Source organism: Ambystoma mexicanum, chromosome 11 (assembly GCF_040938575.1).
Source record: "Ambystoma mexicanum isolate Mex_15411 chromosome 11, UKY_AmexF1_1, whole genome shotgun sequence".
In the NCBI taxonomy this organism is placed as follows: domain Eukaryota; kingdom Metazoa; phylum Chordata; class Amphibia; order Caudata; family Ambystomatidae; genus Ambystoma; species Ambystoma mexicanum.
Genome location: NC_090934.1, coordinates 558,175,623 through 558,199,713, shown reverse-complemented (window position 1 = coordinate 558,199,713; position 24,091 = coordinate 558,175,623). Strand labels below are relative to the sequence as shown.

The 24,091-nt window shown below is 47.0% G+C and overlaps 1 protein-coding gene across 10 annotated transcripts in view; it reads left to right on the top strand.

Annotated features, from left to right (window-relative positions):
- CAPRIN1 (cell cycle associated protein 1) overlaps nt 1–24,091 on the top strand; it is a 1,156,748-nt gene that overhangs the window by 377,512 nt on the left and 755,145 nt on the right. For all 10 annotated transcript variants that reach the window (XM_069623390.1, XM_069623385.1, XM_069623386.1 and 7 more), the window contains exon 6: nt 23,421–23,503. In XM_069623390.1, coding sequence (XP_069479491.1) covers nt 23,421–23,503 — 83 coding nt within the window. The remainder of the gene's footprint in view (nt 1–23,420; nt 23,504–24,091) is intronic.

Genomic DNA, 24,091 nt, shown 5'->3' with positions numbered 1-24,091 from the left:
GTAAAAGCATTTCTGATGGTTGTATCTGCTTGGATTCACATGCGCCCACCCTTCCTCCCTGCTCGGATGGAAGGAACATAGACATTCTTTATCTCTTTTCTGTACTCTCATGTCTAATAGGCTCCCTCAGGGCAGAAACAAATACAGAGGGACCTCGACGCGTGAGGGATTGTGGGTACAATGCACGTCACTATAGGGATAGTGTTACAGACACGCCTTGTCGACGTCCCCTTTTCGACTACGAAAAACAAAATGCAATGCTCTGCAGTGACCACTGGATGGCGGACTATGCACAGCATGTGAATTTAAGCAGATACAACCATCAAATGCTTTTACTATAAGTAATGCATTGTCTTATCATACTTTTAGTCCCTAGTCCCCTTTCCTCCATACGTCCCACCAACCTCCCCTTATAATACTGGTCTCAGTACACAATGTAAAATCTTTTGTCGACGCATCAATGGACTGAGGTGTGGTGCCAGAGGGCAGAGTCAGGGCAGCGCATGCTCCCTGTGCCGCAACCCTGCGCGCCTCTAAATTTGAAGGGCAAGAAGGTTTTTTTTCTGCTAAAAAAGGTTGTCTCCCGTACTTTAGAAGGGACGGCCATACAGTATGGAAGAAAGGGGACTATGGACTATGTACGTTAGTCACTACGGTGAGTAACTTATAATATAAATGCAGTGTGCGGATGCTATCTTCGTTGGAGCTAATTCTTCCTTCTGCTTCAGTTATCCGGGCCCCTTTGTGGGCTAGTTGGGATTGCATCGAGGCCACACTTCCGGTAATGTCGTCCAGTTTTTCATGCACAGCTCCAAATCGCTGCGCCATCGCTTCCATCATGCCTGAAAGGTCCGCCATGTGTGGGAGGCTGGAAGTGAGGTGGATGGGTCTATTGGGGGTTGTTGTTGTCCTGGATCGTCTTGCGGGGTTTGCTTTTGCAAACTTGTTCATTGCATCTACCTTTTTCCCTCAACGGTGCTCTTGGTCATATCGAGCTGTGGAGCGGTGAATCGGGAGTGCTGCTTGGCTGTGGGCACGGCAATGTGGACTCCAGCAATTGGGTGACTAGTATCCAGCTCAGGAGAGCCTGTGGTGCCTTGATGGCGAGCGGAGGCCCGGCAGGGGAGTAGTGGAGACCTACTGTGGTTCATTCAGAGGGCTATCGTAATTGGTCAGTGTCCCCGCCCCCATAGTGGTCCCACACTGACTCCGTATTATGGCTAGCCGTTGATTTCTGAGGGGGCTGATGGAGTTCAAGGCAGAAAATAAGCAGTGTTGTATAGCAATTTGCGATGCAATTCGGCAGGTTTGCTAATTAATTTGATACTTGTGTAGCAAAAGTTCTGTTTAATGGAGCACCCTGCATTTCTCTTGCCCTCTGGCCTCTCTCCATCCTTGTATCCTCTGTACACTGCAGCAATCATCACCTCCACTCTTAAGTGCCAAAGGCCTGTGTGGGAGTGCTAGTCAAGGATTACCTTTCTTCAAATAATTACGAGCCAGAAGTAAATCAGGATGACACTTTTTATGGTATTACCCAAATTGACCTTTTACAATTGACCTTTTGCACAATTGAACTATATATTATTTTAGTTCATGTATGTGTTGGTTTGGTTTTGGATTTTAAATATAAGGCGAATTGGGTGGTAAGTTGCGGGGGGGCTGGGGTTTGGATTAGGTGGGTGGTTGCGAGGGGTTCCCCCCGCATATATGTCCTAATTGACCTTCTAAATTAGGTCCATTGTCTTGAGGTCAATTGTGAAAGTCAATTGGTATACAACCCTTTTTATTGAGCCAACTATATCCTGTCTGACAAAGACCAGTATGTGTTAACTTTATATTTTTTAAGACAGTCATGCAATTCCATTCCTTGCATAATTCAGGACTGAAGACCGCCTCTGGCGCCTGAGTGTCTGGCGTGGGCAGGAAGAGAGGGAGGTGCCCGAAACTCCCTGTGCTTAGTCTCCTAGGAGACCCAAATGCACTCTGGCGTGATTGGCTGGCTGGCTGTCCGGCAAGGACAGCCACCCTGCTGGGTGAGTGACAGCTAGGCTGGAATGAAAGGGAGAGAACTGTTTGAAAGGCGAGTCTCTTGTACTGGAAAGCAGTCGACCACTGGAACAAAAGAACCGAAGAGCTGGAAGAGGACAGCTGCAGCAACTCTTGGACCGTTGGTTTGCCCAGTGAAGCCCTGCTGCAGGTCTGAATTGCCAAGTTAATCTCGACCCTTCAGGTCTTCCTTTGAGTTGGTGGGACCAATCCACTCGTAAGCCGCCTGGATACCATTCTCAAGGCTGGTTAGGATTAACCAGGGAGAGGGATACCAGCTTGTACGCTTGAAGCTACAACTATTGGAACTGAAGTGACTCATCGTGTTTACTTTTTCGACGATCCCGTGCAGGAGTCCCCCCAACGTCATCCCGCTTTCCCCACGACTGAGGTTCAGGAACAGTGAGATCTGCAGGAACTGCCAGGAACCAATGTCTGCAGCTGCATTTTGTTCATGTTAAGGTACTGTGCCAATCCGATTGAGAGAACGCCACTCTTGCGGTGAAAGTCCATTAAACTTTCCGAACTTGCAGGCGTAAGCGGCTTGTGACCGACATATGATTCTTTTTCGCCTAAACTACTTCTGAGAACTTTTGCAAAGACTTTACCATTTGATAACAGAACTGCTCTTTCCTATCAGAACACTAGCTCATTGACATTGGCCTGGCCTATTGACTTGAATTTTACTCTTCTGGTGAACTGATTTGCACTAACAAGTATATGGGATCTATTCTACTTACCTTGTCCCTTTTTGCTCTTATAAGTAACTAAACTGCCATTTTGCTCTGATTTCAGGGGAGCTCAAATCGTGGAGTTTTGTGTTGAAGTGTATTTTTATATATGTTGCCCCCTTCTAGTGAAATGTTTTCCAAATGATTGTGTAATTAAGTTTTTTACCAGGAAACATTGAGTTTAAGTGTCTACTTGAACCACTGTGATTGAAAGTCCATTCACCGCTCTACACTTCTTAGAGCCCAAGAAAAAAGATATCGCCAGGGGTTCTTCTCGGACTACCCAACTGCCCAGGCCCAAACTTCAAACTCAAATGCGCACAGACCACACTCCCTAACAGACCAGCTAACTCTAATAAGAAATCCATCTCCAAACCGGTACACCACGCTAAATCTAACATTGCCTCGCCACCCTCCCCGCTTAAATGTGCGGTCATTAATGTGCGCTTGCTGGCTGGCCAGGCTTTAGAAATCCACGATCTGCTCTCCCTCCACAACTTAGACCGACTAGCCATAACAGAAACCTGGCTCCATGATTCCTCAGATCCGGCTATAACCCTAGCCCTTCCACCCAACTACTCTATTCTAAGAAAAGAGGAGGAGGCGTAGCCCTCATTGCAAAAGACTTGCTCTCCATCAGACAGGTCAAATACCACTGGGATAGACATGCGGACATTATCTATGCTAAACACTCACTATCACCTAGCTGCACCATAAATATTCACACCATCTATAGACTCCATCCCGCTCCCCCCCCCCCCCAAACCGCCACCCCTGAATTCCAAGCACAACTCCTGCACCTACTAGGGGACAACCTAGAGAAAAACACTAAAACATTGCTATTAGGAGACCTCCATCTTGCCTTCAATGACCCCAATGACAAAAGCGCAGCTGCCCTTGACAGAGCTCTCCAACCTGGAATGCCAACAAAATGTCACCACTCCCACACATTGTAAAGACAGTACCTTAGATTGGGTGACTGACCACCACTGCCAGACCCTCATCACCAATATCTCGGCCTTCCCATGGACTGACCAGAATTGCATACAATTCCCGATTCCAGCATCTCAACCAGCCAAACTTCTCAAAAGCATCTCCTGCACTAGCCAGAAGCTGTAAGAAACCTCCTTCCTTTCTTGGAGATCCCTGCACTCAAGCCTCCATTCGCGAATAACCCCACCACCCTGGTCAACATCTATGCCAGCAAGATGACTAAAGCCATTGATACCGTTGCCCCTCTGTAAAACAAGAAGGAAAAGAAATCACTTCACTCAAACACATGGTTCACAGATGAACTAGCGACGCTAAGATTAGCCAAGGGTCAAATATCGTCACAATACAAAAAAGCCATCACACACACACACCAAAGCCTTATCTTTTAACGCACGCATCACCAAAGCCAACTCTCAATCCAAGGAACGCTTCTCAATCTTTAAAGAAATCGTCACTCTCCCCACTACCCCCGATGACATTGAAAGACGAAACTTGGTGCTCGAACATTCAAGCAGCCATGTTTAAAAAGAAATTGAACTACTCCAGGACAAAATACTAGCACAAGCCAAAATCCTTCTGAAGCTCAACCCCATGCACCCAAATTCTTGAGGACACCCCCCCCCCCAAACAGCACTTCTCCTTCCAGGATGTCAGACGTAGATCCTTGGGTGTGGGCTGCACACCCTTAAACCACTACAGTGGTAGGATTCAAATGAATATCATGCTTCAAAATTAGTTTCTTTTTTCAAAGTTTTTAATTCATTCGCTGTTTGCAAATTATACCAGTCTTTCAAATAGCTTACTGTGATAGAATTAATCACATATATGGCCTATGCATTTCGGGTCAAAAACCCTTCCTCCGGGCCTGTAATTAGACCTATTGATATATAATTTGGTCACATCAACATCACATCGCCAAAGCTAAACAAATATCATAAAGCAAAGGAATTATCAGGGTTTCCATACCCATATGCAACATAGATGTTATAACAATAATCAAAGCATATGCAAACAGCACAAAATGTGGATGTGTCAAAGCATATATAAAATAAGCATAATGGCATACATTACCCCAGTAAAGAGATCAACGAAGTGAAGAAAATAAAAAAGTAACAAATCAATGCAGTGTAGAATCATGTTTAACATATGACACATAGTTCATGATCCATAATCTCTTTAGATGGTAAACTACAGCCGCTTCACTGACCTGTGTATAATGTAGATGCAAAGATTAGCATAAACCCTCTCTGGCAGACGAGCCACAGGATTAAAAAACGATCGGCTTGAGTTTCTGTAGAGAGATCAACCGCGTAGATTAGTCAATCTGCCATAATCTCAAAATGCTGCCGTTAATCAATTATAGATGTGCACTTACTTGGGTTCAACGTGTCAGGACCCTGCTGGGGCCGAACGTGCACCACCAGGTCCCTGCTATATTGTTACTAGGTTGCCTTAGCAACCGTTGTACGATGCGCAGTGGCCATTTTGCAAAATGTAGGTGTGCAGATGTAGGTATTAATTGCCAAGCATATAAAGCAATAACACTATATAAAAATGAAATGTCTCTGGATGCCCAGCAATTACAAAACAGATATTGAATAAACGGGTGTTTACATGAAAAATAACAAATGCCAATTAACAGGAGGATAAATTGGAAATAAAGATATCACCAAATGAAACAACTCAAAAAATTGTCTGAAGAGCAGACACCCAGATGAAATGTATGAAAACTACCAAATAAAAGAATAAAAAATGAATGATGAATCAAAGATGAAAATAAAGAGAAACATTATGGTACATCAAATCTTGATGTCGCAGGGACATAGTCTGAGAAGTTGACGAATTCATAAGAAGCAACTGAAATCAAGCTCCTCATTCATCCCTTCTGGAGCAAGGGATCCCATTCTCTCCATCCACTGTGCTTCTTTCTGCGCTCTGTTTCCTCATGTTGCAGGTTTGGTTGGTATGACTTCCAACACTGCAAACCTTAGCTGGGCAACTGTATGCCCGTTTATCATGGAAATGCCTAGCTACTGATGTTCTATTCAGTCTGCAAGATTTGTGCTCATTCATGCGGAAGCGTACTTTGCGCACAGTTTCTCCGATGTAGTACTGGGCACAAGGACACTTGATAAGCATGTTGCATGATATTTCAGTTTGATCTGCTCTCCTGTTCTTGGATGGGATATATAGGGTCCTTTCATTATATTGTTGCAGTTCCCACAGCTCATGCACTGATATGTGCCTGGATGTTTATCTGCTGTTCTCTGCTTGACACTCCTTTTACTGTGCATATCAACTCATACATTCCCCAAGTTTCGCTTTTTTGATAAGCAAACACTGGAGGGTTTGTAAATAGTTCCATGGTTCTGTTGTCATTCTGTAGTATGCTCCATCTCTTTAGGATGCTGTCTTTTATTTGTCAACTCTGCGTGGAGTACTTGGTTACAAAGACCAGATCAGGACTCTCTCGTTTAGGTTTCATAGTAAGCAATTGTGTGCGGTCTCGTGTATCCACCTTGGCTGCTTGTAGATCTTCCTCTGGGTAAACTTTCCTGTAACTTCTTTTGAAGTTTGTTTAACTCAATGTCGCATTCCACAATTCTTTTGATTCGTAACATTTGTCCGAGTGGTAGGTTGCGCAGTATGCTGGGTGGGTGAAAGCTCATTCTATGAAGCAAATTGTTTCTATCGGTGGGTTTAGTGTATACTGTTGTGGACATTTTTGTATCTGTGATATTCTGTACATCCAGATAATTAACATTAGGATTGCCTACTTTCATGGTAAATTGTAGTCGACTGTCAATGTGGTTCAAAAAGATCAAGAAATCGCTGAGTTCTTCACGACTACCTGACTATTCTGAAAAGGTCATCAATGTAACGTATCCATTTTTTTGAGATGGTCCTTCCATTTTAAGTTACTAGTAATGTGGGTAGTTTCAAAGTCAAACATGAAGCTGTTTGCATATGATGGTGCCATTGTGGCTCCATGGCTGTACCTGAAAATTGGTTGTAATATGTACCATTGTATTCGAAGCAGGAGTGCGTTGCAATAAAATCCAAAAGTAACATCAGGAATTCTTTATTCGCTCCTATGGGCCCTGTTTGTAGCAGGAGTTTTTCAACTGCCTTCTGCCCTAAAGCGTGTGGAATGCTAGTATAAAGACTTGTCATATCTATAGTAAATGGAATATCGTCGGGTGTTAATGTGATTTGGTCCAAGATTTGGAGAAAATGTGAAGTGTCCTTTACATAGGTGGATGTTTGCTGGATCAAAGGCTGAAGAAAATAGGCTATATACGTCCCTAAAGGTCGTAGAATGCTCCCTGTGTCTGCTACGATGGGTCTTCCTGGGGGATTATTGAGCTGTTTATGTATCTTAGGTAGAGTATACAAATGTGGCATTTTGGGATTGGATGTCCATAAATAAGCTTTGGTCTCATTAATCCATTCATTTTCAACTGCTGTTTCGAGTAGCTTTTCAAGATCATTCTTGATATTTTTGGTTGGATCGTGCGTCAGTGCTCGGTATGTTCTCTGCTCAGAATTGTCTGAGACATTCTTGATGGTATTGTTCAGTGTTCTGTATCACCAGTGCTCCACCCTTATCGGCTGGTCTGACTGTTATCGTGTCATCTGAAAAAAGATTTTTAATATGAGAGTATTCTCCTCTGCTCAGATTATGCCTTTTAGGAGGATGGAATTGAATTTTCTTAATGTCATTAAGTACCATGTTGTGGAAAATGTCAATTGACAGAACATTCACTGGTGGACAAAACCTACTCTTCGACTTGAATTCCACATACTCAGTTTCCGGTGGTGTTTCCATCTCACTGTTGCTGGTTTCAGCGAAAAATGTCAACTATCGAACAAGCTTGTACAACTCCACTTTGGTGTTGAATGTATTACTGCTGTAAGTAGGAACAAAGTCCCTTCTCTAGTGTCTTCACTGCCTTGGCCGACAGTGACCTTGAGGGTAGATTGACAACAAACATCGATTCATTTGAAGCCTCGTTTTCATCCCTTCTCCTTCTTTCCTCTCCTAGTTCTCTTCCTCTTGACCCTAAAAATATCTTTTCTTTGAGTGCCCAAGGGTTGTTTGGGTCTTGCGTCAGTCCCTGATCTGCTTGTTGTGGCGTTCTCTGTTGTATGCTTGTCTGTAGTTTCGGTAATATCCGATTCCGAACTACTCATCGCTTGTCTGTTTATTGGGTCATGGTTGATTGAGATTTGTCTACCCATGTATACACTTCGTTATTCAAATAATCATAAGTGTCCCTCTTGAACTTGCAAATCTTTCTGGCTTCTATTCCTGTTTGTAGCCCTCTAGCTTAGTGTTGATATCTGTCAGTATCTCTGTAAAAGATTGTGTCAGTTAAATCTGTTATGTCTTTAGATGGAGATTCTATCTCTTTCTCAAGTTGCTCAATGTTGCCCGAAAGTTCTTTAATCGTGAGCAGTTTTAAATCCAGTGAACCTATTTAAAATCTTCTCCCATTTTTGAACAAATTCTCTATTTTCTTTGCACAAGGTCAGACATAAAGGTATCCTGAGTCCCCCTGGGATGTGTTGTGCCTTGTAGTACCTGCTCAGAGGGACCGCATGCAGTTTCCGATTGATAATCTTTCTAATAGAATACTATAACTGCTTAATTTTGCTTTATGGCTCCTTGTTGGTTGTACTGTGTTTCTTAAATGAGACCAAGGATGGCGTCTGCCTATTCGGCTGAAAAACCGAGTGTGGTAGCTCTGTTATCCGCAAGGAATTCAATATCTTAAGACATAGTTGTGTGCACCAACTCAAAATAATCAGGGAATGGGAAGTGAACAATGAATGCTGGTGAGTCAGGCACTCCTTAGATATCAAAGGTCATCAACATCGTCAAGCAACTTAAACCCTCCATGTGCAAAGGCGACATCTGTCCCCCCTTACTTGGTCAAAGAATGCTCCAAGGAACTAGCACCACTCATCAAAGCCTTCATCAACGACTTATTCTCTTCCATGTCTGTCCCAGCCAACCTCGAAGTATGGGTCCGTCCGCTTCTAAAAGAAACCATCACTAGACCATCGTCTAATAATTACCGCCCTATAACCACTGTGCCCTTCCTCTTAAATCTTGAATAAGGCAGCTCACAACCAAATCCAACTATTTCTGGATACTAACAATATCCTCGGCAGAAGACCATCAGGATTCCGGAAGGGCCATGGCACGGAAACTACTCTCCTTGATCTTAAAAATCACATCAATCATGGAAAAAGGCAAGCCGGCTCTCCTTCTCCTAGACCTCTAAGCTGCCTTTGATCTTGTAGTTCACAAGACCCTCACCTCACACTTTGTAAACTCAACCCAGTTCACGAACAAGGCGGCCACATGGATTACTTCTTTCCTAAACGGCGGTGCCATGAAAGTGTTCTCTAGTCATGCAAACGCCACACCCACTACTACACACTGAGGAGTCCTTCATAGTTCCTGCATGGCCCCCACTCTATACAACCTCTTCATCAAACCACTCTGACAAACTGGACTCCCTTGGCATAGCTTACACAAACTATGCCGATGATACTCCAGTCCTTCTCCCCCTAACTGGCTCCTATGACAGACACAGCAGCAATTCATCTGTTATAGAGCACAATCCAAGCATGGATGGCTACTAATGGACTGCCTCAGTGGTGATAAAACCGAGATTATCATCGGCCCTTAAGAAATCCTAGCTAAACTTGACCACTAGTATTGCAACTTCTCCATAGATAACACGATCATCCCGGTCTCCGAGGCTGTCAAAACTGTAGGTGTCTACCTAGACTCCACATTGTCCATGACCCGTCCGGTTAATGCCTCAGCCTCTGCACACACGATACTCCTCAATCAAGTGAGGCCATATCTATCGAAAAATAATTGCCTTACTATAGCTAGAGCCACCATAGGAGCAAAGCTTGATTACTGTAACACCCTCCTTGCAGGCACCTCCAACACTAACCTAAATCAGTTCCAGGTTATTCAAAATGCCCTTAGAGCGGCACTTAACATTCCTAAAAGGGAACAGCTCACCCAAGCAAGACGAGAAGCACACCGACTCCCCGTAAAAGAACAAATCACATTTAAGACCCTCACACACAAATGCCTTACTTAATGCCCCACCTTACCTCTGACACCATTGCACAAGAGGTCTCCACACGCCCAAAAGACTCACTCCAACAAACTCAGCGTCCCCACCATAAAAAAGAGTAGGAGGCATTGGCTTCCTGCATATTGCACCTAAACTTTGGAATACCTTCCCTAACTCGCGAAGAGCTGGACCTTCACTCCCAGCATTCGGGAAAGCCTTAAAAACCACCATCTTCGACTAACTCTTCCGCGACACAAGTTCACCCCCTCTATACACTAAGCCTGCCTCCTGTCCCTGATTTTCCCTGTAACCAAGAATGTACTGTTTGCATTTTCACGGTCTTCTGTACTACGTAACTAAGCCTGTACATCATCTATGTAACCAGTGCCACAATGCCAGCGGGCTGCTGTGTGCTCTACAAATGTGAATAAATTACGTATGGCGCATCCCTGGGAAGGTTAACTGTCATTTTCTTGCTCAAGTATTCTGGTGGCTTCTTTCAAACATGGACTAAATGCATCCGCTCAGCATCAAAGGTCTTTTAATTTTCTAAACGAGCCACTGCCTAGCGCACACACCAGATGGCACCAAAATGTCACTTGGCACCTTAATTAGGAAAGCAGGGTTTGTCTGTGCAGACCGTGGCAAATCAATGCTTTGATAGTTTTTCAGCAATGATTGATAGTTTTTCAGCAATGATTTGTGCGCTACACAAGTCACCACCCGGTTGGTTAATGGTGTCTCTGGTTCTCCCTTATGTAACAGAACATACACCTGTTATCTGATGTGCCCAATGTCCATACAAGAGCACACTACGATTTTTTGTGTATGTGGCTCTGACCAGAATGCCATACTGTGCCCACACTTAAGCACATAAAGCAATCAAAGAAGTTGGCTCAAATTACATCCACTAGGCCAAACACCCTTTCTACACTGCCACACCATGGTTTTCACTAGCTATGGACATGCTTTTTTATTTTTCTGAAATAACCCCTGAGCCCTGTCTAATATTGAGGAGGTAGTGGCTGAGGAACTGTGGACCATTCACTATGCATTAGAAGCCGGGTTTCTTTAAAACACTTCATCAGCTTATTACTGGTCAGGCTCAAGTTTGTAAGAGGTACAATCCTTTCTGTGTAGCCATTCCGTGCATTGTTTATTGGGTCTCTTGTGCGGTATCCTGTCCTATCTGTAGATATAATTACCTAAAGATGTTTCTGTATTGGGGTTGGGCATGCCCACAGTGAGACCCAGCCCTTCCTCCTCTAAAATTCTTCAGAAATAAGAAGCAAAAGAGCCTTTTTACCCCATTTGAGTGGCTGATGTTGCATCCATTTAATACTCGCATCCAAAAATGTAAGTTGTCCAAATGAGCATGTATGGTTCATGATTACAGCAATTTTTATGTTGGTGTTAGTATTGTGAACCGTGATGTGAGCACCAGGCCATGCATCGGTTATGCATTTAGATATTCACACATACAATCCTTTCATCACAGACTTGTTTATGAAATGTAGAGATCTCTGATCACTGTTATAATCCTGAAATGCTCTGATTTAATGCAAGGCATAAAGGTATCCTCATTTGTGAGATGTGTCCCCTTTCCCACTCTCATGGGTATTTTCAAAAGAGTACAATAAGTGTACCAAACTGTCATCTTGGAATGATAACCTATCGGAAAATAATTCATATGTTAGTCTAGTATACAAGTGAAGTCGTACGAACACCGGGCCAGTGGTCAGTGAGCGCTCAGACCTTGGTAGGCTGATCACACCGCAGTGTGCTAGTACAGACAGTTTAACTGCATTCAGGCAAGGCCCTCCCTAAGAGCAGGTGACAGAAAAACCATGTACTTGGGCAGAAACAGCTGTGTTTTAACACCAAAATTTTTCTGTTTAGTACTTGAATTACAATGTAATGAAACTATCCTCTATATAGCATTTATTTATTGATATTGAGGGGTTTTGTTGCATGACAGAGGTGTAGTTTGGGAGTGACGTGAGCCAGTCGGGGGCGCTTTTTGATGTTTTGGCCTGGGCACCAAGTTGGCTAGAAACTGCCCTCATAGCAGCTGCATTGTTTTCCCTGGACTGCTCTATCCACAGGTATCTGGAACAGCCAGTCTGCCACGGGTGGGAGGGGGATCTTGTTTGTGGTTATGGCGCACTGACCACCCGCCGGGATCTCCACTCCTATGTATCTTCACGGATGTCTGTATCTGGGCACTGCGGCCAAGTCAGTCTGACTGGGGGATGGGGGTAGGAGTCTGAATCGTGTTGACTGTGGAATTTGGCTTTCTAATTTTCCCCACTTGGGTATTCGTTCCATCGATATTGCTGTGGCCAAGGCCCGAGGCAGCACCCACACCCTGCTGGGCCTACCCCGCCACCTACCCTGCCACCTGGCAAGCCAGGACTTGGCCACACGGCCCCTCATAGTTCGCAGCTCCGGCTGTGCAACCCCCAGCAGTGCACCTGCTCCAGCACAGATGTACGTTTTTGGGAGTCTGTGTCCGCCACCAAGATGCAAAGGGTTTTGCCGTGATATGGAGCACAGAGATTAAGCGGCCATGCTTGTTGGCTGCTCAACAGCGCTCCTCAAATACTCAAATTTAATGTCACATTTACATGTTTGGAAGGCACCAGTTGGCCCTAGGAGCCAAATGTAGCTCCTGGTAGGTGTTGGTTTCAAGCCAACGAGGCACTACTATGCTAGAATCAGGAGCGTAATAGCTCCTAGCTCTGCCTCAATTTCGAACCCTGTTAATTATCGAACCTTTTTGTTTCCATCATTTCTTAAAATGCACTTATTCCATTCGGGTCTAGTTCTAGAAGTTTAATGCTAATTACAATTTTGGTAGCACTCTCAGCACAGTTTGACGGTTTTAACCCTTACTCTCACTCTGCTTTACAGTGAGGTATGTTAGTCGATTTGTACTTTGTGTAGAACCTAGAGAAATGAAATCCATGTGCTAGCAAATGTGAATCTTAAGACTGTTCTACTGATGTCTCTTTTCTCTCCACCACACAGCATTCTAATGTAACTGGTTTACTTCCAGGTGTAGTTCATGAATGAGCTTTAGGAGTGGAAAGTGACTTTACCCTTTTTATGCACACTGTTTTTACTCTCTTCCTGTAGTACTAATCTTAACTTCATGTTGATTTGTGTAATTCTGTTGAGACAATATGCTTAGATGTGCATGCTTTGCATAGGCAGCCATCTATGGTTTGCTCAATCATATTTCTTTGAATGTGAACAAGTGTGTAGACATGTCGTCACTATCCCTACCAAATGTGCACATTTTTTTTGTTTGTTGGTAAAAGTAAAGTTTGTCATCTTTTCAGTAGGCCTGTGTAGTGTACTTACCTATGCTATCAATTGGGTTACCTTTACCTGCTTACCAGTCTTGTGGCTTTGCCTGAGTGAAGCCAAGGTTGCTCTGCCATTGGAACATTTTATAGATGACATAAACTGTTTAGTGCTTTTTTTTTTTCTTTTTTTTAAAAGCACTGACTGTTTTTGCAGCAGTTTAATATGGATATGCACACATGTCAAAATAGCTGTTTTGGGGTGCCTTAAAGATGATGTAAGCTGCTTTTGTGCAAACCATTTCTGACATCAAAGTTTTAGGTGCTGTTTTTGTTGCTGATGGGTTTCCATTAATTCCTCTTAACCTCTTGACATTTTGATATGCACTTATTTTCCAATGTCTTCCTTTTTACTTTATTTCCTCTTAACATTTCTTTTCTCATCAGTTTATAACTCCGTTAAGTGATTCCTTACCTATGTCACTGCATTGGTTTCTGCTCCGTACTCTTAAGTCCCCGCCCCTTTCCTCCATACTGCATGAACGTCCCTGCCAAGGGACGGGAGACAACCTTTTTCACCCAAAAAAAACCCCTGTCTTCCTCTTTAAACTTTGAGGCGTGCATGGGTGCAGTCCAGGGAGCATGCGCTAACCTGACGCTGCCCTCTGGCGCAACACCTCTGTCCCCTTTTCCGCGTTGACGTGAACGGGTCGAATTCATCAACTCTCCTGAGTTTAGCTTCGGCCATGTAATTCCATGCGTGGATAATTTTGTCGCTCCCCCCAATTCTGTTACTCGGTCCTCAGGCGTCACGCTACTCCCCGGCACACGTCAACTACCACAGCGTTCAGCAGATCTCCATCCTGCAATGGGCTCTTCCCAACTTCAGACCCCACGCCTTCTGCCTACGTTGCCTTGGAAAGCTTGTAAAACGCGTGGCTCGCTGTCCTCAAGCGCTAAAGAACAGACTAGCCAGGTGGAGGGAGCTCTTCCAGAAGTCACTTCCTGAGGACCTCAAGAGCTTTGTTAAACATGGAGTCAAGCCCAAGGTAGGGCCGCTAGTCTCCATCTCCCCCGCAAAGGAGACTCCTTCCCAAGGACTCTCCCGCGCTGGAGAAACCGGTCAGGTCCTTACACCAGCACATGCACCGAGGCTGCTGCAGCTACCGGCCTTCGGGCCCAGGGATACTTGGATCCTCCTGGTGGTAGTGTTGAGGGACCAGAAGGTTCTCGTACTGGATTGTCATCCGAGGGGCTGCGTCCTTGTACCGGCAATAAGGCTGAGGGGCTATGCCCTAGTACTGACTATGTCAGAGGGGGCGCCTAAATGCAGCTCCACCAACCCCCCCCCCCCCCCCCCCTCTTGTATCGCAACTACCGGGCCAAGCCCGAGGAGCAGGGTAGGCCTTGTGATCCACACGCAAGAGTCTTGGAGGAGGCTGGGCCCAGCGAGTCGAGCAACACGTCGCTGGCACGTGGCAGGCAGCTCGAAGATGGCCGCTGCGCCAGAGGCACCCGTCCGCCATTCCAGGAATTCGGCCAAGAATGTGTCAAGGTGGGACTGGCCTCAACCAGGTAGGTGGCCTACAGCCTAGCCTTCATTTACGCAGGGCAGCTTCCCACTGTGTCCATATGGGTGGTGGACAGAATTGCAGGCAGTACCCTCTGGGACCACTACACACAATTAGGACTACAGGTGTTAGCCAAAGCAACCTTTGGTGTAAGTCTATACCACAGTTTTTGGTAGCGAGCTGAGCAGCCAGGCTTAACTAGAGTGAATTTGAGCAGTAAAAGTAGTTAGAGGACTTTCAATCAGTGGTTCAAGTAGACACTTATACTCAAGGTTTCTTGGTAAAAACACTTTTTATCACACAATCCTTTAGAAAACATTTCGCTAGAAGAAGGCAACTTATTATATACCCATACACTTCAATACAAAACTGTAAGCTTTTGAGACAGTTTGAGCTCCCCTGAAATAGGAGCCAAATGGGCAGTTCAGTTATCAGTGAGCAAAAAGGACAAAAGTAAATAGAATAGATGACATACTTTCTAGGTAGTGCAAATAGTTTGTTGACCAGAGGTCAAGTTGGGTTAGTGTTCTGGATAGGAAAAAGCAGTTCTGGTATCAAACGGTAAAGTCTTTGCGCAAATTCTCAGAAGTAATTTAGACAAAAGATCATTTTTCGGGTCACAAGCTGATTATGCCTGCAAGTTAGGAACGTTTCACAAACTTTCACTGCGAGAGTGGCGTTCTCTCAATCGGGTTGGCACAGTTTCATTGTATGAAGAAACATATGTTGCTGAAGTTGTGGTCCCTGGCAGGTCCTGCAGATCTTGCTGTTCCTGACCCTCAGTCGTGGGGACAAGAGGGAGAATGTTGGACTCCTGCACTGCACGGGATCGTTGAAGAAAGCAAACAAGATCGAGCCACTTCAGTTCCAGTAGCTGTAGATTCAAGAACACAAACTGGTGTCCCTCTCCCTGCTTAATCCTAACCAGCCTTGCAAATGGTATCAAGGTGTCTTATGAGTTGATTGGTCCCTCCAACTCAAAGGAAGAAGCCGCCCTTGAAGGAGCTTCTCTGTCGAATGGAGTTTGGCAATTCGGACCTGCAGCAGGGCTTCACCGGGCAAACCAACAGTCCAGTAGTTGCAGCAGCCGTCCTCTTCCAGCTAGTCTTTGGTTCTTTCGTTCCAGTGGTTGACTCTGCTTTCCAGTCTAAGACTCGCCTTTTAAACCGTTTTCTCACTTTCATTCCAGCCTAGCTGTCCCTCACCCAGCAGGGTGGCTGTCCTTGACGGACAGACAGCCAGCCAGCCAATCATGCCACAGTGCATTTGGGTCTCCTAGGAGACTAAGCACAGGGAGTTTCGGGGACCTCCCTCACTTCCTGCCCACACTAGACTCCAGAGGCGGTCTTCAGTCCTGAAGCCCACCAAAGGCACACAAACAAAGGGACCAAACCTGGTTTGGCATTTCGGAGATAAACACTAGAAGGAACTTTCAAAAATGAAACTGTGAAAAAAGACCGGAACCAGTTAAATCAAAGGGGCTTAAAGCACCATCTTGAAAAACATGGCGCCCGTGATTTTTAGCGACCGGTGTTCGCTGTCGGGAAAAATCATGGTAGTTTGTGGTAAAACCACTGCCACCAGCCTTTTCAATAGGAAAGGGTAGCATTTGACTGCTACATGAGTATTTAGACATGGGATACTATGTAACCCCTCTAACACTCCATTGGAAGATGGTGTGTGCTGGGTCTATGAATTTGGAAAGACTAAAGTCAATTTCACTTTACATTCTCTGGGAAACAGGTTTTTAAACCTTTGGGAAGTTTAAAAAGACATGCCTAGGTCACTGCACTGAAGGTTCTGTGCAACACGCATGAAAAGATGATGCCTATGGAGTTACCTAAAACTCCATAAAAGAATACAAATGTAAAACTCATCAAAATACGAGAGTGGGGAAAAAATGATCACTCATTCAGTTAAGAAAATCAAGTCCTCAAAATCCAGCAAAGTTGCTGGGGGTCTCTAAGGTGAAGGAATTTAGCACTTTTATGAGAATACTCCCTAACAATGGGCAGGTTATGCAGCGGCTGCAGCAGGTCCCGCCTACCCTGCCAGTACCTCTGTCACCTTTACGGCCAATGAAGAGGTGTTCTTCGAGAGGTTACTCAGCCTCATGAAGTCCCCTTGGATGGGGGTTATACTCAAGGACGCCATCAGCGAAGTCCTCCCTACGATGCTAGTGGCACCACAAGCGCCGGCGCCCGGACACAGCCGCTGCCTCCGGCTCCCCAGCTGATTACTCAGACGGCTCTGTACCAACCTGCTCTGCTTCTTTTGCCTTCGGCCGTGGTCCCTGTACCCCAGTCTCCGGCACCATCTACTCCTCCACCTCCGCAGGATCCTCCTGATCCATAGGATATGGATGAGGACGAGGACCCGATACGCCATCCTCAGCCATGGCCTTCCAGAAAATATTTGCATGACTATCTGGGCCTACCCCAACCCGAGGTTGAGCAGCCGGCAGAGGGGTTTCTGACTGAAGTCCTCACGCAACAACCATCTGCCAAAACGCAGTTTCCACTGCAAACCGATGTTTCGCTTGCCAAGAAGGGTTGGCTCAAGCCCCACTCGGTCCAGCCAGTCAATCGACGCCTAGACGCCAAGTACAGGCAGATGGAGGGGATACACTCTTGCTCTTGGCCCATACTCAGCCATGCTCCTCGGTGACCACTGCGGCATCACTATAATCCAAGCCTGTCGTCCTAGGCCTCTTCCTCAGCGGCGCTGCTAGGCAAGGAGAAGATCTAGGAGGCGTACGGCAAGAAAATCCATTTCAACGCGTACTTGTATCTTCGTCAGGCCAACACAGACGCCATGCTGGCGACCGCTAACCAAAGGTTATGGAGGGCAATCGCAGACTTCCTCCCAGAACTCACTACGCAGAGCCAATCACATTAAGGCAGGGCTCGCTGAGGCCAAGCTGGTGGCGCAGGACCTCATGGAATCCACTGTGGCACATATTGAACCTCTGGCTGTGCCATCTGTATTGCCACGGACATGAGGACAGCCTGGCTTGGCTCTGGGTGACGAAATTCAACCCTGGCGTCCAGGAACGCTTATTAGATCTACCGTTGGAGGTGGGGCCTCTTCCACTCCACCATGGATGAGAAGTTGGACAAGAAAAACAGCCCACAAATGGCCAAATCTTTATCTATTTTTTTGTAAACTTCTATTGATTAGTTTTTTCAAACAAGGAAAACAGCATGAGTACACATTAGCAGCAGGAGGCTTAACAGCGAGAACATAACACATGACCTTACATTGGCAGTGGAGCTCCCGACAGGTGCAAAGGGTTGGTTCGATGCTCCATACGGCAGTGTCCGGGCTCCCCCCATTTCTTGGTACTTTACCTATTCCTCCCATTTTCCCCATATTTTCAGAAACTTCCGGGGGCACCCCCTTGCCGTATAGATTTGCCTCGGACCACCGGTCAATGCTTATCCTGTCCGCTGAGCCCCAGGTGGTTGCTGTTACTCTCTTCGCCATCCTTGGCGCCACACTCGGAAATGTCTTTTCATATTTAGTGATGTCGGCTTCGCCCCTAATCCCAATAGAATGAGTTTTGGGGCCTTTTAGGTTTGGGTCGCCCATTACCTTGGAGAGGCACGATAAACACGCTGTCCAAAATTCCTGCAGCCAACCCACAGTCCCAAATCATGTGGTAGAAGGTGCTCTCTGCCCTTTTGCAACAGAGACAGGTCGTATCGTCATTGTCTCCCCCGCCCCCTCCTCCCCCCGGCTCCCCCAAATCTGGACATTTGTGTTCTGGAGTAGTATGACCTGTGTAGGATTCGGAGCTGTATCAGTCGGATTTTCGCGCCTATGCCAATTTCCTGCGGGGACATCAATGCCTCTGCCCATTCTTTAGCTTCTAGTGCTGGCTCGATACTGGGCTTTACCTACCTGGGTATATGGATAAGTGCCACACCAGACTTCCTCAAACTAAACCTGCACCCGATAATGGATACATTTGTGAACAACGTTTCCCACTTTAACTACTGGGCAGGGCGGCGCTATTCAATATTGGCACTTCTGAGATTTCTGTACGTCTTCCAATACCCCACTCCCAATCCCGGCTGCAACATTCACAGGCATCGATAAGTCCCTACGCACGTTGCTCTGGGGAGGGAAACGACCCCGCAGTGTGCTTAAAACACTCAGCCGGTCGGTGTGGGGTGGGGGGGGGGGGCATAGGACTGCCCGATATCCGTATTTATTACTGGGCTGCACAGGCAGGAGTGGCAAACAAATGGCTGCATGAGGACCCAATACTCCCACACATCTGGGTCAAAACAAGAGACGCAGGCCTCCTGCCCCCCTAAACATACTGTACGATGACTAAGTCTAAAGTGGGTCCCGAGAGGGTCCCTTCACATCCATCGAATCTGTAAGGAAATACATAGACACATAGGCTGGGAGGATTGACCAACCCTTAAGGCACAATGCATACCTCCCCGAAATTCAGAGAATGGGCCACTTTGACCCTGGGAGAGGAAAGGTATAACCACCCTGGCACATTGTTCACGATGGACGGTTGGGGGATTTCGAAGCGCTGAAAACGACACACGGATTATCGCCTATGGACAGCTTTATGTACCTCCAACTTACACATGCGATAAGTGCCCAATTTCAGAGCCTCACTGACATACCCGCATGCTGCCCACCCTGGAGACAAATACCCTCCCACATCGTATCCCTTCCAAAGTGACTGCCACCCTCAGGCAATCAACTCCTTTGGTTCTAAGGAACTCATTCACCTCATCTTTATCCATTTTGACAGACCCGCCCAAGTCGTACACCCAGTCACAGCAACGCTCTGACAGGGGACGTACGTATGAAGAGTTCCGCGGCTTTCAGGAACTGAGATCCAGGCAGCCGGACCGATCGCCGTCTCAGATCCGTCGCAAGCAACAAAGGGGTGGGGGGGGGGGCGCTTTTTCCAGTCACCTTCCTCCGCCAGCCTCTGAGGGAAAGAAGGCATGACACATTTTCAGGTCCAAGTGTCTCCAACGGGGGAGGGGGGGGGGTGCAGCAGGCTTGCTCTCCATGCACATTTCTGGCGCCAGCATGTCACGGACCCCTAGATCCTCTGTCATATCCACGGGGTACCGCCACTCTATCCCAGCCTCTCCTCCCTCCCCGCCACTCCCTCAGGTTGGGACAGAAAAGCTTTTGGCGGGATCCGGTCGCTTGTAGAGAGCTAGGCAGTGGAGGAAGTCCCAGCCTCCCAGCGAGGCTTGGGCTTTTACTCCAGGATTTTCGCCATACAGAAGAACCAGTCGGGCCTGAGTTTTGCTGGACATTTCCACCCTCAACCTCTCCTTAGCCCTGCAAAAATTCAAGATGGTTAAGCCAGCTTTTAAAGCGCAGACGTGCAAAGGAGACTGGATGTGATAACTGGATCTGAAGGACGCATACCTACACGTCCCGATTTGGTAGCCCCATCGTTTTTTCCTATGGTTCAGGATCATGGGCTACCGTTTTCAATGCAAGGTCCTTCCTTTTGGCCTCATCTCTGCCCCCAGGGTCTTTGCCAGGCTCATGAATACGGTGGCGGCTCTCCTCAGAGCGCCAGACCTCCACATCTACCCATACCTTGACGACTGGCTCGTCAGGGCTACATCTCCAGAAGCGGTTCACCACTCTTCCCATGCCCTTATGAACACAATGCATGTTCTGGACTTCTCGCTCAAGACGTCACAGCTCCAGCCTATGCAGGCTCTGACATTTTTGGGCCTTATCTGGGACACATGTTCCAAGAAGGTATTTCCGTCCAAGGACAAGATCTTGGCCATCAAGAGGGCCACCACCCACTTCCTCAGCAGAGGTGTGACCTCTGCATGGTGGTACCGACGTCTCCTGGGTCTATTGGCGGCGGTCCTATTAGCCGTTCCACACACGAGATTGAGGATTCAGCTGCACTTCGCTGCCTCATGGAACCAAGAGCGGGGCTCTCGGTCCGAGATGATCAGTGTTCCTCCAGCTCTCCACCCGGACCTAACCTGGTGATCCAGGGACTGCAACCTACGGATGGGCAAGCCCCTTTCGGTCGTCCACCCCACAGGCCACCGTCACTGCGGATTCCTCGCTCGAGGGCTGGGGAGCCACCTGGACGATCTCAGTCCACGGCACCTGGACTCGACGGGAGCAGGAATACCACACCAATTGGTCATTTGGCTAGCGCTCAAGGCATTCTTAACACTTCTCATGGGCAAGGTTGTCCTCATCCAGACAGACAACTCGACCAGCATGTACTATATCAACAAGGGAAGCACCAGATCCCCTCCTCTGTGCAGACTGGCAATCCGCATGTGGGAGAGGGCCCTGGAAAACTACCTCCTGGCAGTCCACCTCCTGGGCAAATCCAACCTGGAGACGGACAGGCTCAGCAGGCTGGGAGCGGACAATTACGAGCGGCTGCTAAACGACTTTGTTGTTCAGGAGATCTTCAACAGGTGGGGCCATACCCAGGTGGATCTCTTTGCCACCTGGCACACCAAGAAGTGCCCTTGGTTCGCCTTGTGGCAGGGACAAGGCCCCGGCTCCCTAGGCGACTCATTTCGGCTTCAGTGCAAAGGCATTAAGGCTTGTGCCTTCCCACCCACTCTGCTGATTCAGAGTAATTTTCAAAATCAAGGAGTCTTCCCAACTCAACCTCATTCTAATAGCTCCATGGTGGCCGGCCAGGCCACAGTTCTCGGATATGCTCAGCGTCTCTGAGATGCCCCTGATTCACCTCCTGACGGGCCCAGCCCAGCACATCTTCTGGCACAGCATGGGGGGAGGGAGATCAGAGTCATCCACCCCGCACCACAGAAACTAGCCCTCACAGCATGGAACCTGATCGGGTAACGCTGCGGCACCTCTGCCTCTCACAGGCTAATCTGCAAATCATACAGGGTGCAAGGAGCAAGTCTAGCAGGGCCCAGTATGAAAGCAAATTGATCAGATTCTGTCATTGGGCGGACTCCAAATCGATCCCCTGGCATGTACTTTGGACGACGTGGTCTCCTTCTCGGCGCACCTCGCCCGCTCTGGCTTGCAGGTTGACACTTGCTGTACATACCTCACAGCCGTCAGAGCTTACAGGAACGCTGGGGAGGGGGGGGAAGCCTTCTCGTCCAATCTTCTCATCCAATCCAATCGTCAAACATTTGACGGGGATCACAAGGCTCTACCCACCCGTCAAGAGGCCGCACCCAGTGTGGGACCTCAGCATAGTCTTGGGCACCTTGGCGCACACAGTTCGAGCAAATGGCGTCCGCTGACATCAGGCTGGTCACTATCAAGACAGCCTTACTAGTCGGCCTCACCTCGGCACTTGGAGTCGGCGAAATCCAGGCGCTGGTAGCCTCGGAACCATATTCTACCTTTCACAGGGACAAAGTATTCCTGCAGACACATCCAGCATTTCTGCCCAAGGTGCTGTCTGCTTTCCACTTGAACGAGGAAATAGTCCTTCCTATGTTTTTGCCGATCCCAAGGACGAAGCACAGAGTGCTGCACTACCTGGATGTCGGGCGTGCCCTGAAATTCTACTTAGACGGGACCAAGGGCTTCTGCAAATCGGTCACCCTGTTCGTCACTTTTGGAGGCTCAAGACCAGGCTATCAGGCCTCCAAGGCTTCTATATCTGCTGGATGGTCTACGCCATCAGTCGTGCGAGGGCCAGCACAAGCAGCTTCTGGCCAACATGCACGCCCACGCAGTCAGAGCCAGGGCATTGGCCATCGCATTCCAGTGCCTTGTCCCTTGGCAAGTCATAAGCAAGGTGGCCACTTGGGCCACTCCGATTTTCTGCAAGCATTACTGTTGCTGGCTCTAGATCTGATGCGGCTTTCGGACAGGTGGTTCTCAGGAACCCATTTGCCTATGGAGGGGTCTCCTCTCCACCCTGGTGCTACATTCAGTTGTAATCGCCAATGCAGTATGGAGGAAAGGGGACTGGATGTAAGAGTAATTACAAGTTACTCACTTTAGTGATTAACGTACGCTTAGTCCTTAGTCCCCTTTCCTCCATATTTTCCCTCCATATTTTCCAACCAACCGCCCCTTTAATACTGGTCTAATTGGGCAATGTTAAATCTATTGTCGATTCGTCATTGGGGACTGAGCTGTGGCGCCGGTGGGAGGAGTCAGGGCAGTGCATGCTCTCTGGGCCTTGCCTCTAAATTTAAAGGGGAAGGTTTTTTCTGGTGGAAGGATCTGTCTCCCGTCCCTTGGAAGGGATGCCCATGCAGTATGGAGGAAAGGGGACTAAGGACATTACGGTGAGTGACTTATAATATCTGTTGCATTCTTTCTTGCCGCCCTGCCTCCACTTTCTCTGCCGCCTTGCTGCAGACAGAGGAGCAAATTCATTGTGCTGCAAATCTAATCTCCACTTGATATGCAAACTAAAGCTGTGTCTAGTAGAGCTTATGTGAAACTTGTTTTGGAGTTTTCCTAATGCACCACTATACAACTTAGACACTATCTGGCTTGGTGTCAAAGGTAGCAACTGATGGCAGTTGGTGCCAAGTTAACCATGCAGGTATAGGCTATACCGGGAGCTAAATAGCTCCTAGCAATTTTCAACTTAGAGTTCTTTTTTCTAATAAAGTATCATATCTGGAATCAAATCAATGTGCAATTAAAAATAAGTAACATTTTAACTTTCAGGTTGAATGAACAGTATGATCAAGCTACTATCCATTTGTGGGACCTGCTGGAAGCAAAGGAGAAACCTGTTTGTGGAACCTCTTGTAAGTGACTGTTCTTTAACACCTATGACAGTAATATTTTGGCTTTGATGGTAAAAGTAAATCTGTGTTACTGCTGTTTTTTAAATTTGTGTTTGGCCCCAGATTACACAGCTGTACTCAACGACATACGACAATCCTTACAAAACATACCGACCACAATATACTACAAAGCGAACCCATCAAAGAACCTCAGCACAAACTCAAACCTTCCTGAAATATCAGCAGATGCTTTCACATTGCTGGTAAAACACAGCAATAAAGCTGGATCACTGTCCCCCGAACATCTACAAATCAATCTTCGCACAAGGAACGCCAGCAGAATACTACAGAAACCTTATGAACCTTTCTCTAGCAACAGGAACTGTACCAAAGACCTTCAAATCAGCATATATCAAACCAACTCAGAAGACTGCCAACTACAGGCCGATTTCAAACATCCCCCTACCCGGCAAAACTCCTGGAAACCTACATATATAAACTAACCCAAGAATACGTAGAAAAACACCACCTGCTAGACCAAGCATAAGTCGGTTTCAGACCCCCCAAGAGGAACGGAAACAGCACTATCCATCTGGGACGACCTAAAAA